This window comes from Rhinatrema bivittatum, chromosome 11 (genome assembly GCF_901001135.1).
Source record: "Rhinatrema bivittatum chromosome 11, aRhiBiv1.1, whole genome shotgun sequence".
In the NCBI taxonomy this organism is placed as follows: Eukaryota; Metazoa; Chordata; class Amphibia; order Gymnophiona; family Rhinatrematidae; genus Rhinatrema; species Rhinatrema bivittatum.
The window spans coordinates 35,494,588-35,511,686 of NC_042625.1; the positions used below are offsets into that span (position 1 = coordinate 35,494,588).

Sequence of the window (17,099 nt, forward strand, 5' to 3'; positions counted from 1 at the left end):
TGAGTGAGAAGCAGATATGAGGGATGTATCTTACCGTTTGGAGAGTTCCCTACCTTTTTTTCCAGGATGGAGGTTGATCCTAATTCCTAGAGACTCCAGGATCATGTTGGAGATTTTGGCAGCCCTACTCGCTTCCTCGCCTGCCTCTTCTATTGCAAGAGATGTGCTCTGGCTTTTGTAAGATCTTGTTCAGTCTTACTCATACAGGCATTCCTCTTGTGTTTCTCTTTACAATTACTGGTAAAAGTAGACACCTTTTCCTGCCCTCGTGTAACTCCTTATGCTTTATGCTACAAACCCAAATAATGTCAAAACCCTGCTTTTACATATGATTCTTTAATAAAAGTATGTTTTGCTACAAAGGAGGTAAAAAAGAAAAAATCTCTAAATCCATTATACAGTACCATCATCACGTTTAAAAATCTTAAGATAAAAATACCTTAAAAATATTACCTCTGGATATAATAAAATATATGCATGCTTAAACATCAGCAATTTTTTTTCCATAATTTCTTTCTACAAATTTTACAAATAGTACCATTTGGCAAAACATTATCCAGCTTCATATAAAAAAAAAAACAAAACCCAAGCACTACAAAACGTGTTTCCAAACAAGTGTGCTTCTGCTTGTTGGGAGCTGGTACGGACCACAATTCCAGGTCTGGGCCCCACTTCTTTCCTGGGGTCTCCAGGAGACGTGCTGCTGCTTCGCTCCGCCCTTAGAATGTCTTCTTATTCCAGGCTTTACGGATCATGTTCCAGGGACCACCCAGTACTGCAGCCAACAGGAAGAAAGCCACCAGCACCAGTCCCTGTGTGATGGACTGGGAATACGCTTCCCCTGGAAGAACGCAGAGCATGCATTAAAAACAATAAAAACAAAAATGAAATGTTCGTACAAAAGTAAAATGTTTTTCATATTTCATTGGCCATTGCTAGCTTCTGTTCTGCCAAAATGTCCTGAGCCACGAGAATGGCTCTATGGCTGAAGATATTTAGCCTCTGGTGGTTTCTCAAACTGAAGAAAAGAATTTTTGGCCAGCTCATGGTCTTACTTTGGGAATTTGAGTGAAAAGCTGTGCACCAAAGAAAGTGTTAAACTACTACTCCTGTGCCTAATGTTTTGTGCACCTCAGAAAGCCACAGAGTAAAGGCCACTGAGAAACATAGAAATGACGAGAGAAGAAGACCAAACGGCCCATCCAGTCTGCCCAGCAAGCCACGCAGTTCATCCATTTATTTCTTTCTTTATTTATTTTTTCCCACCCTTTTTCTCCCTCCCACCCATCACTATTGGCTTCCAGCACCCTCCGGCCCCAACTCCCTTCCACCCCTCCACCATGCAGAAAGCAGCGCTGTATCCGCTTCCCAGTGAACATCCAGCTCAAACAGGGGTAGCAACCGCCGCAACAAGCAGGCGCTGATGGAGAATCTCCATCAGCGGTTCAAGTACATTCACAATAAGCTCATCAGACAAAACGCTAAAATAAAAAATAAGAAGGAAACATAATAATAAAAATATTATCAACAATAATAAAATAATAGTTAACTGATCTAACAAATTACTCAGCTATATTAAACTAAATACCGGAATATCTTAACTCTCTTAACTATTCAGCTTAATCTTTCTATAGCTATGCACCATTGTATGCCTGAGAGAATAATTGAGCCTTAAGATGTTTTCTGAATCTTAATAATTATATTTCTTTTTTTAAATCAAGAGGCAGGAAATTCCATAACACTGAACCCTGCACCAAAAAGAGCCTCTTCCTGATCTCAGTAAGTTGAATACTTTTGGGCAATCACTAGGAGTTTGGCCCTTAAACTATTTTTGAGTTAAATTTATCTTAAGTGCTTTATTACAACCCCATAAAAATTCTCTTCAATTAAAAAACTGGGTTGAGGCTTGTCCACAACCGTCCATCCAATAGCAGGAGGCAGAGAACACTGGCTGTATCTGGTTCCATGCATGACATACATACAGGTGATGTCATTCAAAAAAAACCAAACCCAAAACACCTCTGCCTCCAATTGCTGGATGAGGGGACTAAATCTACAGGTTCTTGACTGGTAGAGAAGGAGGACAAGAAATGGAGTTATTTGTCCACATTCCTTTGAGAAAGAGAAGCCCAGGGGCAAGGAGTACTATGCAAATAATGTCTTTATGTTTATTTTTAATTACAGATCTTAGAAAGCTGATTTGTATGCAAACTATATCTCTCTGCTCTTTTTTCAATAAAGCTAACTAGATAATGGAAAACGCTTTTTACAAATGGGGCTGTTTACCTGTGTAATGTCGTGTCATTGGATAGGCAAGGTGGGGCCAGCAGACTGCATTTCTGTTACAATCGTATTCTGTGTAGCTCATCTGAAAACTGTAAGGCATTGAAAAACAAAAGAAGAGCCACTGTTAGTTGGAGATTCAGTGTCCAAGCCCTAAAAAAGAGAACAGGAAAATGGGAATCACCTCGTTGCTGCAGGGGGTGGCTGAGCTGGTATTTTAATGAATTGGACCGATGCACTGACAGGAAAAGACTGATTATAGTTATCACAAGCACTGCTGCACTGGAATTGCCACACAGCTGTGGAAAAACTGAAGAATAAAGCCAGAATAAATATAACTAGTTTAAAAGTATTCAAAGTTGTTAAAGCACAAAAGGATTGTGAGAAATTGTAAGAGGACCTTGCAAAACTGGGAGACTGGGCACACAAATGGCAAACGAAATGTAATGAGGACAAGTGCAAAGAGATGCACTTAGGGAAGAGTAACCCAAATTATAGTTACACAATGCAAGGCTCCACATTAGGAGAAAGGATCTAGGGTCATCGTTGATAATACATTGAAATCTTCTGCCCAGTGTGCAGCAGCAACCAAGAAAGCAAATAGAATGCTAGGGATTACCAGGAAAGGAATGGAGAATAAAGGTAAATTGGTTCTTACCTGCTAATTTTCGTTCCTGTAGTACCATGGATCAGTCCAGACAAGAACATAAGAACATAATTGCCATGCTGGGTCAGACCAAGGGTCCATCAAGCCCAGCATCCTGTTTCCAACAGAGGCCAAAACCAGGCCACAAGAACCTGGCAATTACCCAAACACTAAGAAGATCCCATGCTACTGACGCAATGAATAGCAGTGGCTATTTCCTAAGTAAAATTAATTAATAGCCATTAATGGACTTCTCCTCCAAGAACTTATCCAAACCTTTTTTGAACCCAGCTACACTAACTGCACTAACCACATCCTCTGGCAACAAATTCCAGAGCTTTATTGTGCGTTGAGTGAAAAAGAATTTTCTCCGATTAGTCTTAAATGTGCTACTTGCTAACTTCATGGAATGCCCCCTAGTCCTTCTATTATTCAAAAGTGTAAATAACCGAGTCACATCTACTTGTTCAAGACCTCTCATGATCTTAAAGACCTCTATCATATCCCCTCTCAGCCATCTCTTCTCCAAGCTGAACAACCCTAACCTCTTCAGCCTTTCTTCATAGGGGAGCTGTTCCATCCCCTTTATCATTTTGGTTGCCCTTCTCTGTACCTTCTCCATCGCAACTATATCTTTTTTGAGATGCGGCGACCAGAATTGTACACAGTATTCAAGGTGCGGTCTCACCATGGAGTGATACAGAGGCATTATGACATTTTCCGTTTTATTCACCATTCCCTTCCTAATAATTCTTAATATTCTATTTGCTTTTTTGACTGCTGCAGCACACTGAGCCGACTATTTTAAAGTATTATCCACTATGATGCCTAGATCTTTTTCCTGGGTGGTAGCTCCTAATATGGAACCTAACATCGTGTAACTACAGCAAGGGTTATTTTTCCCTATATGCAACACCTTGCACTTGTCCACATTAAATTTCATCTGCCATTTGGATGCCCAATCTTCCAGTCTTGCAAGGTCCTCCTGTAATGTATCATAGTCTGCTTGTGATTTAATTACTCTGAATAATTTTGTATCATCCGCAAATTTGATAACCTCACTCGTCGTATTCCTTTCCAGATCATTTATATATATATATTGAAAAGCATCGGTCCAAGTACAGATCCCTGAGGCACTCTACTGTTTACCCTTTTCCACTGAGAAAATTGACCATTTAATCCTGTCTTTTAACCAGTTTGTAATCCACGAAAGGACATCGCCTCCTATCCCATGACTTTTTAGTTTTCGAAGAAGCCTCTCATGAGGGACTTTGTCAAACGCCTTCTGAAAATCCAAATACACTACATCTACCGGTTCACCTTTATCCACATGTTTATTAACCCCTTCAAAAAAATGGAGCAGATTTGTTAAGCAAGACTTCCCTTGGGTAAATCCATGTTGACTGTGTCCCATTCAATCATGTCTTTCTATATGCTCTACGATTTTGATCTTGAGAATAGTTTCCACTATTTTTCCCGGCACTGAAGTCAGGCTCACTGGTCTATAGTTACCTGGATCGCCCCTGGAGCCTTTTTTAAATATTGGGGTTACAATGGCCACCCTCCAGTCTTCAGGTACAATGGATGATTTTAATGATAGGTTTACAAGTGGGTTTTGAATCCCTACCAGCAGATGGAGGCAGAGAACTAAACACTTTTCAGGCACTGCTACTTAACTGAGAGTGCCACCTGCAGTCCCTCAGTATTGACCTGTACCCAAGCCAATGTACAGTCCAAAAAATATCAAACAATCTCAACTAATAATGTCCCTCCCAGGGCAAACAAGTAAGTTCAGCTGGAGCCCTTGAATCCAAGGCCAGAGAAAACTTACTTTGTATAGGTCCTAGAACCCAACTTATACAGCTGTAAATTCTTCAGAAAATACCACGCACAGTTATGCTGTCTTTCAAAAAACAAACAAGGGAATGGGTCTCTGGACTGATCTGTAGTACTACAGGAACGAAAATTAGCAAGTAAGAATCAATTTTCCTTTCCTATTCGTATCCCAGATCAGTCCAGACAAGTGGGATGTACCCAAGCTCCCCTATACTGGGCGGGAACCTGAAAGACATGCTCTCAAAACACTCTCTCCAAAGGTCGCCTCCTCAGGCGCTCTGACATCCAGACAATAATGCTTGATGAAAGTGTGTAAAGATAACTAAGTGGCCACCCTACAAATTTCCTGCGACGACACCAACCAACACTCCGCCGAAGAGGTTGCTTGCACTCTGATTGAATGTGCCCGCAACCCCCTTGGGACATCACGACCTTACACAGATAGGTCGAAAATATAGTCTCCTTTAAACAATGAGCTACGGTGGCTTTAGAAGCCTTGGTTCCCTTCTTTGCATCACCAAACAGGACAAAAAAAGATGATCCAACTGCCGAAAGGAATTTGTTACCTTAAGAAAATGCAACAGCATCCTCCGTATGTCCAAGCAGTGAAGATCCTTCATTAGCTGGCCTTCCCGCTCCAAATTTGGGAACGTGGGAAGTTCTATCGACTGGTTAAAGTGAAAACTTGAGACCACCTTTGGCAGGAGTGAGGGAATGGTCCGCAGCGAGTCCCCATTGTCTAAAATTTGAGGAAACAGCTCTCTAAAGGACAAAATCTGCAACTCCAAAATCCATCTGGCTGAACAAATAGCTACTAGGAAAACAGTCTAAAGTAAAGTCCTTCAAAGATGCCTTCTGCAATGGCTCAAATGGAGGCCCACAAAGACCTCGCAACACCGTTCAAATTCCATGGAGGACAAACCCTCTGAACCAGTGGTTGCAGGTGCTTAACTCCCTTGAGAAAACGCACATATCCGGGTGAGTCGCCAATGGCTTTCCTTGAACTTTCCATTGAAAGCATCCTAGGGCCACCATCTGTAAATGAAGAGGATTAAAGGTAAATCCTTTCGACAATCCCCGTTGTAAAAAGGACAAAATATGCAAAATATCCACCCGCAAAGAATCTAAGTGCCTTTCCACACACCAGGTCTCAAACATACCCTGACATAAGCCAGCGATGTGGAGGGTTTCCGAGCCTGAAGCAATGTCATTATCACAGCCTCCGAATATCCTCTGAATCTTAATCGTCTCATCTCAAACGCCAAGCTGCGAGACAAAAGCAATACAACTGATCTGAAAAGATAGGTCACTGTCTGAGCAGTCCCTGCAAGTGAGTCAACCTGAGGGGTCTGTCTACGGCGAGATGAATCAGATCTGCAAACCAGGAATGCTGAGGCCACTCTGGCATCACCATCACCACCCTGCCCAGATGCCTTTTGATGCTCTACAGGACTCTGCCTACAAGAGGCCATGGAGGAAACATGCACAGCAGAATCCCTGTTGCCCACGGAAGAACTAGAGCATCAATTCCTTCGGCTCCCGACTCTCTTCTACGACTAAAAAAATCTGTTTGCTTTGGCATTGCTGCATGACAATCAAGGCAGCTGGGAAGCACCCCATGTGGTCTGAATGAGGTCGAAAGCCTTTGACAACTCCCATTCCCCTGGATCCAACTATTGTCTGATGAGAAAATCCACTTGCATGTTGTCTACTCCCGTAAAATGAGATGCACCAATGCCCCGCAGGTATCGTTCTGCCCAGAGAAACAATTCCTAGGTCTTCAGAGCCACTCCTAGACTCTTCATACTGCCTTATTGGTTGACATACGCCACAGTCTTTGCATTGTCCAAAAAAATTCTCACCATTCGGTCCTACACGAGGAAGGACAATTTTCAACACCTCGCAAACCACTCTCGTTTCTAGTCGCTTTATAAACCAGGATCTCTCTACTGGTGACCACCGTCCCTGGGCTGTCCGCCCTTGACAAACTGCACCCCAACCCCTGAGGGCTGGCATTCGTGGTCACCACCACCCAGTCCGGGACCTTCACATCCACTCCCCACTTCAAATTGGGCCACGACAGCCACCACAAGAGACTGGATCTGAAGACTGCTAGTAATGGCAAAGGCCGCTGAAAATCCTCTGGCAATGGATCCCAACAGGATAGAAGTGCGCTCTGGAGCAGACAATTGTGAGCAAAGGCCCATGGAACCAGATCCAGAGTAGAGTAGAGGCCATTGAACTGAGGACCTATAATCCCATGTCTTGGGAACCTGAATGCACAACAGTCGAGTTACCTGAGAGTGCAACTTCAAAATTCTCTCCAAAGTGAGAAACACCTTGCCTAAGCAGGTGTCGAATCTCACCCCCAAATACTCCAAAAACTGACTCAGAATGAGATGACTCTTTGTCAAGTTCACGATCCACCCCAGAGACCGCAACATCTCCAGTACCCTCTGAACTGATCGGCCATACTCCACTTCCGACTTCGCTCAATAAGCCAGTCGTCCAGATAAGGATGAACTAGAATCCCTTCCCTTTGCTACGCGGCCACCACCACAACCATCACCTTGTGAAAGTCTGTGGAGCCATAGCTAGCCCGAAGGGGAGAGCCTGAAACTGAAAATGCTGGCCCAGCATCATGAATCGAAGGAACTTCTGATGCTCCATGCGAATGGAAATGTGAAGATAAATCTGTTAAATCCAGAGAGGCCAGAAATTCGCTTTGGCAAACAGCTGCTATTACCGTCCTTAACTTTTTCATACAAAAACATGGAATCCACCGTGCTGCATTGACTTTTTTCAGGTCCAGAATGGGGCAAAAAGTTCCATCCTTCTTGGGAATGACAAAGTAGTTTGAATATCTTCCTCACCTTTGCTCCGCTGTTGGGACGGGTACGATTACTCCTAATCTCTGCTGGCGACACAGGTTTTCTCGAACCGCCTCTCGCCTGCCCAGAGATAAGCAGCGAGACTCCATGAAGGCTTCCCTGATGGGGCAAGAAAATTCAAAAGCGTAGCTGTCTCTTATTACTTCCAGAACCCACTGGTCTGAGGTAATCTTGGTCCACTCTCCGTAAAACTGAGTCAGCCACACCCCCCCCCCCCCCCCCACCCTGACAGACTCCCCGAGAGAATGGACCAATCTGGTTTCATTGTGAGGTCTATTTGCTGCCCCCTGACCTGCACCATCCCTGGCCAGCCTTCGGGACCCTCAGAAGGATTGCTGTCTCCTAGAACCTGACTTCTGTGCTGATGAGGAACCTTTGTTGGGACGAAAATGGCTCACAGTGCGAAAACATGATTGAGCTGGAAAAGATTTCCTATTGCTTTTCTTATCCTCCGGTAGCCTATTTCCTTTCAATGCTCCCAACTGCTTCATTAACTGTTCCAAATCCTCCCCATAAAGAAGCTTCCCTTTAAATGGGAGATTACAGAGTTGAGACTTAGACCACATATCCGCCAACCAATTGCATAACCACAGCAGGCGGCAAGCTGATACTGTCGATACCATACTCCTAGCCGAGGTCCTGTTGAGATGAATTTCCAAACTCCTGTCCTGTAAATCCTTTAGCGCCACTGAACCAGTCACAGGGATGGTGGTCTTCTTAGTGACCGCAGATGCCAAAGTGTCCACCTTAGGAAGTGCCAACAACTCGAGGGTGCCCGATGGAAATGGATACAACTTAGCCATCGCCCGACCGACCTTCAGGTCCTTCTCAGGAGAATCCCACTCTCTGACCACCAGCTTTTTCACCAATTTGTGAAAAGGAAAAGCTTTCACTGGACCCCCTCAGGCCATCCATGACCGAGTCCACTCTCTCTTGATCGGACTCCTCCTGAGGAATCTTAATCCCCAGTTCCTCGAGAACATGCGGAATTAAGGGTCACAACTCCTCTTTCCAGAATAAATGCACCACATTAGGGTCATTCCCCTCAGCCACCAGCACCTGGCCCAACCCGTCATCTGGATCTGGCCCATCCTGACCTTTATCGGGAGCAGCTAGATCATTATCAGGCCCGGAAGGATACAAAAAAGCTGGAACTTGCGGAGCCCCTTCTGAGTCATTGGAGTCGACATCCAGACTGCCCAAAGCAGTCCTCATTCCGAGGACCCTGGGCACTTTGCGCAAAACTGGACCTCCAGAACTACCAGATCTCTTAGCTGGCCACCGATCACCAGGCCCCTGAGTTTGGTCCGTCCTCCCGGCCGCCTTTCGTGACAAAAATGCTTCGTGCAGAAGCAGGACAAATTCAGAGGAAAATGGAGCGGGGTTCTCTGATACCTCCTCAGAAGGTTCCCCTTCCCCATCCAAATTGGGCTCCCTCCGATTGAAAATACCCTGCCCCACTGGAGACAGCTGAGGGGAGGTCCTCACACCACTGAAACAGCCTGGAGAGGCCTTCAGCCCTGGACAACATGGCCAACTTTCCTGCGCCCAGTGGGGGAAGGGTGGCTGTCTTCAAAGACTATCCCGTGCTTGCTTTTGCTTTTGGCTGCTGTTCCTGCGCGGTCTCCTATGGCCCTGACCCGCCCTTTCCTCCAGCGGCGCATCGGGAGGCATTGCCTGGGGCGAGAGAGATGCACTCGTGTGTCGCTACACAAGCGGCATGCACTGCCACGTGCCATCTCAACCCCGAAGCCATGCCGAATTCACAAGAGGCCCGACCATGTGGCAAAATAGCCCCGTTGCGCCACGCTCCCAGCAGCTCCTCAAGGTCCCACGCAACTTTCCCAGCTGCTAAAACCTTGTCGCTTCTCTTTACACTTTTTTTCTTTTTGAAAAAAAGTTTTTTTTTTTTAAACTTTATTTACAACAGAGGAAGCCTAAAACTACTTCCCTGATAGAAGAGCTGCTGAAGAGCAATTGTTCTCCTGGGGGAAGGAAGGAACAGGCCCCACCAGTTATACCTCCCCCGCTGATGAATGACAGACAACCAAGGGTCTCCGACCCCCTGCTCATTTCCCTCAACACCAGGAGGGATAGCCCCACCAGGGCCTAGCAACCTTCTGGGAGGATAAATTAAAAGAATTTCTCTCTCTCTCTTTTTTTTTTTTCTAGCAAGCAGGGCCTGCACCTTTATCCATCTGCTGGAGACAGAGAAATACTGGGGACTGCAGGTGGCACTCCGGGTTATATGCCAGTGCTAGTGAAACTTTCTCTATCTCCATCTGCTGGATGGGAAGCATAATCCCAGGAGTCTGGAGTGATCCGGGTATACAACAGGAATGAGTGATTCTAATGGTTGATTAAGTAAGACATGAGTCAAAGTCTCCCCCTGCCACTATATCTCTGAGTGACCCAGGACAAGTCGTTTTACTTTCCTGTGCCAACAAGGTTCAGTTACAAACAAGGTTTTGACAAACTGGCTTTCCTGGTCATCAAATAACACAACAATAATGGTTATTCATCAACAACTGCTAATATGTGCAGTCCAAATATTTATAGTGCTGGATTTTCTTTTATTATACCTGACGGTTACTGCAAGGATCTCCTGCTGTCGAATCCCTTCGACTGCACCAGTATCAGCAGTGATTACCTGGATATTCAGGTTAGCAGGAACGTCTTGAATGATGCCATAAAAACAGTTACTAGGTGCACTGTTTGGTTCTGCATCTAAAAAAGGACTAAGTGATATTATATTCAAATATGTTGCTAAGAAATCATAGTGCCCTCGGTAATATCTGCTCTTCTGCACTCAGCGTCACAAGTAAATGTTTGCTGTCACCTGGATGGAGTTAGCATGTACATGGGATATTGCATACATTACTTATTAGGCTATAGAGAAGGCAGAGAACAGCAGACTCTAGTGTCTTAAGTACACAAAGTTCTGTATGTGCCAAAAAGCAAAACTTATTTTGAATAAAGAGGAAAAAAAAAAAAAAGCTAATTTGGGTTCTTAGAAGAACTCCTTATCTTTCAAGAACACATTTCCTGGTTCTTTATCAGTTTACAAAAACAAAACGCAGGCACATTCTGTTTGAGGATTTCACTATCATCTACGAAAATCAACATACAGATGATGAGACCAAAAGCAGAAAACTGGGTGATACATTTCAGTGTACTGCCTAAAATGACATTGTATTACCAGGACTAAGACTTCAATAAATAAACAGCCATAATTATTTAATGATAATTTCAAAGTATAGTATAATGAAGGTTTCAATTGTAGATTTTAACTACTAAATACTGAAAAAATCACCACAACATACAAATAAAGTAAATTGGGCGTTTATTAAACTCTGGAAAAATGCTACTTCCTCTAGTGCTCTGTCAGCCCTCCTCTTGTCTGCCTTAGATACTTCTCTCAGTTTATGTGCCTTCTCTATGCTGAGGATACCTCAGCTGGACACATTTTTAGCAGATGTGGGCCCCCTTTCCCCGCAGGAGGGTGGAATGCGAGTGCTCCTGCTGGTGACTGGGGAGGAAATGGGAGGATTGTTGTATTTGCCTCAATTAAAAAAAAATAAAAATACCCAGCATTAGTATCTGCATCACAAAACCGCTGATAAACATCCCCCCCACGTTGTACCCTCTAAGAATCCCTATATACTGGAACTGGAAACCAGCAGCATTTATAATTGATAAATGACACCTGGGCCAGCCTCAGGCCTAGGGCAAGACACTCAGGGGCCGGCAAGGCTGGAGCCCGTGCAGGGAAAGAAGATTGCAGCGGCTCCTGCTGGCCTCGGCGACACCGCTGAGGATGAAAACCTCAGCTGTGCCAGTCTGCAGCAGTGAAAATGACCAAGAGGCTGGCGGCACCTTAAAGGACTAACCCGAGACGTCCCTCCAACTCTTGGGGCCCGAGTTGTCTGGGGGGATTCAGAACGAGGGCGGGGTGAAAGGACTGCACAGACAGTTTTGACTTACATATTATTTTCTCCCATTCGCTCAGGTCACTGGCATTGGAGTTGGCCTTCTTTTTGCAACATAAGTAGCAGATAACCAATGATCGCAAGTTTTTGGACACAGTCTCCCTACAACACACCAAAGCAGAGAGAGACTCAGTTCTTCGCGGCTGATCAATCACAAGGAAGATTGTAATAAGCCCTTAAAATGAACACGTAAAAAACAAAAACCACTTCCCATTTATTTAGAATGGAAGAGTTTAAACATTAATGGTTCAAGCAATGAGAGCTCCAAATGTGCAAGGTTTCAGGCCACGGACCGCACATGAAACCGTACAGACACTCCTAGACAGGGAATGCTGCTTTCAATTCCTACATTTGGATTTGTTTAATTTCAAACCGTTAGTTATAACCACTTCCCCTTTCTTATTTAGAACTTGTGTTTCTAGTTGTCAGACATGTGTCCTCTCTTGATTTGGATCGGCTGTTTTCTCAACGCTTTTTTTGAAAGATTTTTCTCGATTGGATTTGGGCTAGGTTTGCCCATTTGAAGATTCTAGATAGTGTTAAAAAAAAAAAAAGACGACACTGAAGCAGCAGCAATTTTTTCTATCCATTTTGTGTTTTCCATATTTTTTAGGGGTTTGGGGTTTGTTTGTTTGTCTCGAATGTCTTATATGTTCATAGTTTGTGGGCCCTTTCAGTGTTTTGATCTTTTATATTTGAATTTGTATTTTGGAGATGTTAATAAAAATATAAAATTATTGTACTTTACAACATTTGACTCTAAATATCAGAAGCTGCAATTTAAACTTCTTCATCACAATTATATTGATGTTCCCTGTACGTACCCGGATCAGTCCAGACACCTGGGTTTTGCCTCCGCACCAGCAGATGGAGACAGAGCAAGATTTGACTGGCTCAGCCACATATAGCAGAGGGCCACCCACAGTCTTACTCTGTCTCCAGCAGATGGTGCAGGTGCAAAGCCACAGCCTCTGGGATCCTCAGGGAAGAAGGTTTGTTGTATGTTAGTTAGTCAGGATTTGAATTAAAAAAAAAAAAGAAAAGAAGAGAGGAAGTAGAAGACAGTCCCTCGTTGTGGGAGCCTCCCAGGGGGATTGAAAGTCCTGAGGGGACCACCCACCCCCTGGTCGAGGCAGCTGCTAAGGGTGGAGGACCCGGCCTTTTCCGGTTAGCAGCATCGGAGGTGACACCGGGGAGCCCGGTTCACTCACCCCGTACGATTCTGAAGACTGTTCTAAATGTCATCTTGATAGAAGTTTTTTCCTTCATGCCTGTTTACTCTGCTTTCTTCTAACTATTGTCGGGGCTGATCTGAGGTATGAACAGGAATCCCTAATTGATGCACGCGTCGGGCTTTTAAAATTCACCTTTAAATATTTACATAAATGTGTTAAAGATTATCTAAAGGCTTGGATACCATTTCATTCCTGCCTTTCTAAAGAAATAAGAGATAACATCTTTCCTAGGTTATACTAACGATTGGTGTCAATATTATGGTGCTACATATGCTCTGGCACACAGGGATGTGTCGTGTGTCGATGTGTGGTGAAAGTGTTATCTTGTCATGTCACAACAGTAATTTATATGTTGTAGTAAAATACACATTGGGATAAATATAACTATAATGGCTTGGATTACTGTATTGGTTTTCTGTTGGGGAAGTCTTTACAAGTCTTGCAAATCATTGTATTGCCAAAGGCTGCAATATGCCAGTCTATAAAATAATATACTTAAACCAAAAACAGGAGTCATGTACCAATAACATCAATACTTGCAAAGAAAAAAAAAGATACATGCAAATAATTTTTAAACAAAAAATTAAAAACAAAATTCTGAATTATTTTTCAAACATATAAAAACCACTTTAATAAAAAATACACATCATAATCAAAAGAATAATTTCAACAAATAATACTTGATCACAATACAAAATAACCAGCATTTACTGGTTGTGGCACCATGCAAAGTTTCCCTGCATTTCAGACTAAATTTGCAAATCAATTTCAATTTTTCTATTCAAAACCTACATTACAAATAGTCTGCTGCAGACTGGGAGCAAGGGAAATCTGTCATTGCAGGGTATCCCCTGAATTTTGTTTTTTTATGAATGGTAATTATTTAAATCGAGCAGAGCTCTACTTTTAAAACTTTTTTTTTTTATCTGTTCAATTGTCATGAAAGATTTTGACATCTGCAATTGGAGATGTCTAATGTAACACGGCACAGAATTGAGTCACATATGGTATAAGGGGGTGGAGATCCTAGGTAGGGGCACTGCTCTTTTAGCATCCTGGATTTGAAGTCTGAAAATTTCATATTCAAATCTTGATCTCCCCAGCAGGTAAAGACAGGTATTCATGCTGAGGGGTGCTCCATAGGGGGGAGAACCTTCACAGTTACCATAACTTTCATATCAGTTACTACTCTAAGCAATTAGGAAATAGACACTTTACTCAGGCAAGGATTATGAAGTAAACACAAAGCACGTTTACCGTATCAGAGTACAGTTTTCGCTAAAGCCAATTTGCAAAAAACATCCAGATGTGGCATCTTCTCCAAACAGTACTGGTGTGCGAGCTGATGTGCAAAGGCCGACAGCTGAAAAATAAACAAACAGCTGTTTTCAGTCCCATCTTTGACTGCTGTCTTTTCCGCCAAGCTTGCATTTTATTGCTCTGCTTTTTGGACTATTCCAAAAGAAAGCAGCAACTAAAGGCTGCCAGAAAATCAATAAAAATGAATTAATAGCTGACAATCAGGTGCAAGATGAAAATGGAAACATTGTAAACCTCAAGAAAATACAGCAATTTCCAACTGTTGCACTTTCCAGTGTCAGATCTTATCCATGACATAATGCAATGAACAATCAAGCTTTCATAATCTGTATGCTTTCTTCTTTAAATAGTTTTAAACCTGTTAGCAATGGTTAATCTTTATGGCTCTGATATTACGTTTTTGTAAGTAAATCACTTAAAAAAAGGAAAAATACTTGTAAAGGAAAATTGGTTCTTACCTGCTAATTTTCGTTCCTGAAGTACCACAGATCAGTCCAGACAAGTGGGTTTTGCATCCCTACCAGCAGATGGAGGGAGAGAACTAAAAACTTTGAGGCACTGCTACATAACTGAGAGTGCGACCTGCAGTCCCCTCAGTATAGCAAATGTTGTTTACCTGTAACAGGTGTTCTCACAGGACAGCAGGATGTTAGTCCTCACATATGGGTGACATCATCAGGATGGAGCCCAATCATGGAACACTTTGACTGGCACCTACTGGGCATGCCCAGCATGGCACTAACCCTGCAGCAGCAGGGGTCCCCCTTCAGTCTTATTTGAAAGCTACAGGCAGTGCCGAAAAATAAAACAACAAAACCTTACGAACCCAACACTGCGGGGCGGCGGGCAGGTTTCGTGAGGACTAACATCCTGCTGTCCTGTGAGAACACCTGTTACAGGTAAACATTTGCTTTCTCACAGGACAAGCAGGATGGTAGTCCTCACATATGGGTGAGTACCGAGCTGAGGATGTCTGAACTTGCACCAAATGTACCCAATGGCGTGCAACAGGCACAACAACTGGGGTGGAATTTGGCAGAGGGCATCCTGAACCCCACCGGGCAGACGGAAGGGTGTAGGTACATCACATTGGAAATAAGTTACGCAGGACAGACTGTCCGAAGATGGAATCTTGTCTTCCGGCTTTGTCCAAGCAATAGGGGGCTGCGAAGGTATGGAGAGAACTCCAGGTGGCAGCCCTGCAAATGTCAGGAAGTGGCACCGCTTGTAGGTGTGCTACTGAAGTCGTCATGGCCCTCACCGAGTGTGCTTTAACACGTTCTTGAAAAGGAATGCCTGCTTGCCGATAGCAAAAAGATATGCAGTACGCCAACCAGGAGGAGAGAGTCTGCTTACCCACAGGTTGCCCTAATTTGTTTGGGTGGAAAGAGACGAATAACTGAGTGCTCTTCCTGTAGGCAACTGTACGGTTTAGATAGAAAACTACAGCCTGTTTACAGTCAAGGGTATGCAGAGCCTGTTCCCCTGGATTGGAATGGAGCCTGGGAAAGAAGGTAGGTAGTATGATGGATTGATTAATGTGAAACTCCGAAACTAGCTTAGGTAAAAATTTAGGGTGAGTGTGGAGTACCGCCCGGTCCTGCAGGAGTTTAGTGTAAGGTGGATAGGTAACTAGGGCCTGTAACTCACTAACCCTGCAAGCTGAAGTGATAGCCAAAAGAAAAATCACTTTCCATGTGAGAAATTTTGGGTCACAGGAGTGAAGAGGCTCAAATGGTGGTTTCATGAGTCGACCGAGAATCAGGTTAAGGTCCCAGAAGGGGCCGGAGGACGTACAGGTGGCTTGATATGGAGCAAGTCCTTCAAAAGCGTGTTACAAGGGGTTGTACTGATATAGGGACATCCCCGACACTTTTATGGAAGGCGGCTACTACACTGACATACATTCTGATGGAAGATGTCTTGAGACCTGACTGACAAATGCCAGAGATAGTCCAAAAACCTTGAGATTGGACAGGAAAAGGGATGAAGGGACTGAGAGGCGCACCATGATGTGTACCGTTTTCCATTTACAGGAGTAAGATTTCTCGTGGAAGGCTTCGGTGATGAAGCAATCAAGACACGGGAACTAGATCAAAAGGTTAAGTGGTTGAAGGATTAACCTTTCAACATCCATGCTGTCAGAGACAAGGCCTGAAGATGGGATGGCGTAGGCACCCGTCATTTTGAGTAATCAGGAGTGGGTCCCTTTCCCAAGGGAATGTGCCTGCAGATGGAGAGATCCTGGAGTATGGGAACCACACTTGGCGTGGCCAGTGAGTGCTATCAGGATCATGGTTCCTTTGTCCTGCGTAGCTTCACGAGAGTCTTTGAAAGAAGAGGAGAGTGGAGGGATGCATTAAAGCAGACCGGTTGCCCACGAAGGGAGTATGCATCTCTGGGCTGAGAGCATTTGCTGCGAATGAGGGAGCATAATAATTGTCCACTTTGTGGTTCTGAGGGGACGCAAGAGGTCTGTCTGAGGGAAAACCCCATTGTTGGAAGATGGAGTTCGCTAACGAGGGTTGAGGAGACCACTGTGCGGTTGAAAGACGCAACTCAGCTTGTCTGCTCAACACACTGTCCACTCCCGGCAAGTAGGTGGCCCTGAGGTACATCGAGTGGGAGAGAGAGCTTCCGCCCAAATCTGCGCAGCTTCCTGACACAGAAGGAAGGAGCCTGTGCCTCCCTGCTTGTTGATGTACCACATGGCCACCTGGTTGTCCGTCTGAATCAGGATGACTTGATTTGATAGGCGATCCTGAAAAGCCCTGAGAGCATATCGCATTGCTCGAAGTTCCAGGAAATTTATTTGATGTTTGGCTTCCTCTGGAGACCAAGATCCTTGTGTCTGTAGATCGGCCACGTGGGCTCCCCACCCAAGGTTGGAAGCGTCGGT

The 17,099-nt window shown here is 44.1% G+C and overlaps 1 protein-coding gene across 3 annotated transcripts in view; it reads right to left on the minus strand.

The window, feature by feature from the left end:
• Nucleotides 1-481: 481 nt before the first annotated feature.
• Nucleotides 482-17,099, minus strand: part of TCTN2 (tectonic family member 2) — a 56,594-nt gene continuing 39,976 nt past the window's right edge. For 2 of the 3 annotated variants that reach the window (XM_029571289.1, XM_029571288.1), the window contains exons 13-18: nucleotides 14,138-14,243; nucleotides 11,641-11,747; nucleotides 10,239-10,383; nucleotides 2,468-2,593; nucleotides 2,287-2,375; nucleotides 482-841 (exon numbers count right to left, since the gene is read on the minus strand). In XM_029571289.1, coding sequence (XP_029427149.1) covers nucleotides 720-841; nucleotides 2,287-2,375; nucleotides 2,468-2,593; nucleotides 10,239-10,383; nucleotides 11,641-11,747; nucleotides 14,138-14,243 — 695 coding nt within the window. In that variant the 3' untranslated portion in view covers nucleotides 482-719. The remainder of the gene's footprint in view (nucleotides 842-2,286; nucleotides 2,376-2,467; nucleotides 2,594-10,238; nucleotides 10,384-11,640; nucleotides 11,748-14,137; nucleotides 14,244-17,099) is intronic. The other variant, XM_029571290.1, reaches the window with a different exon arrangement.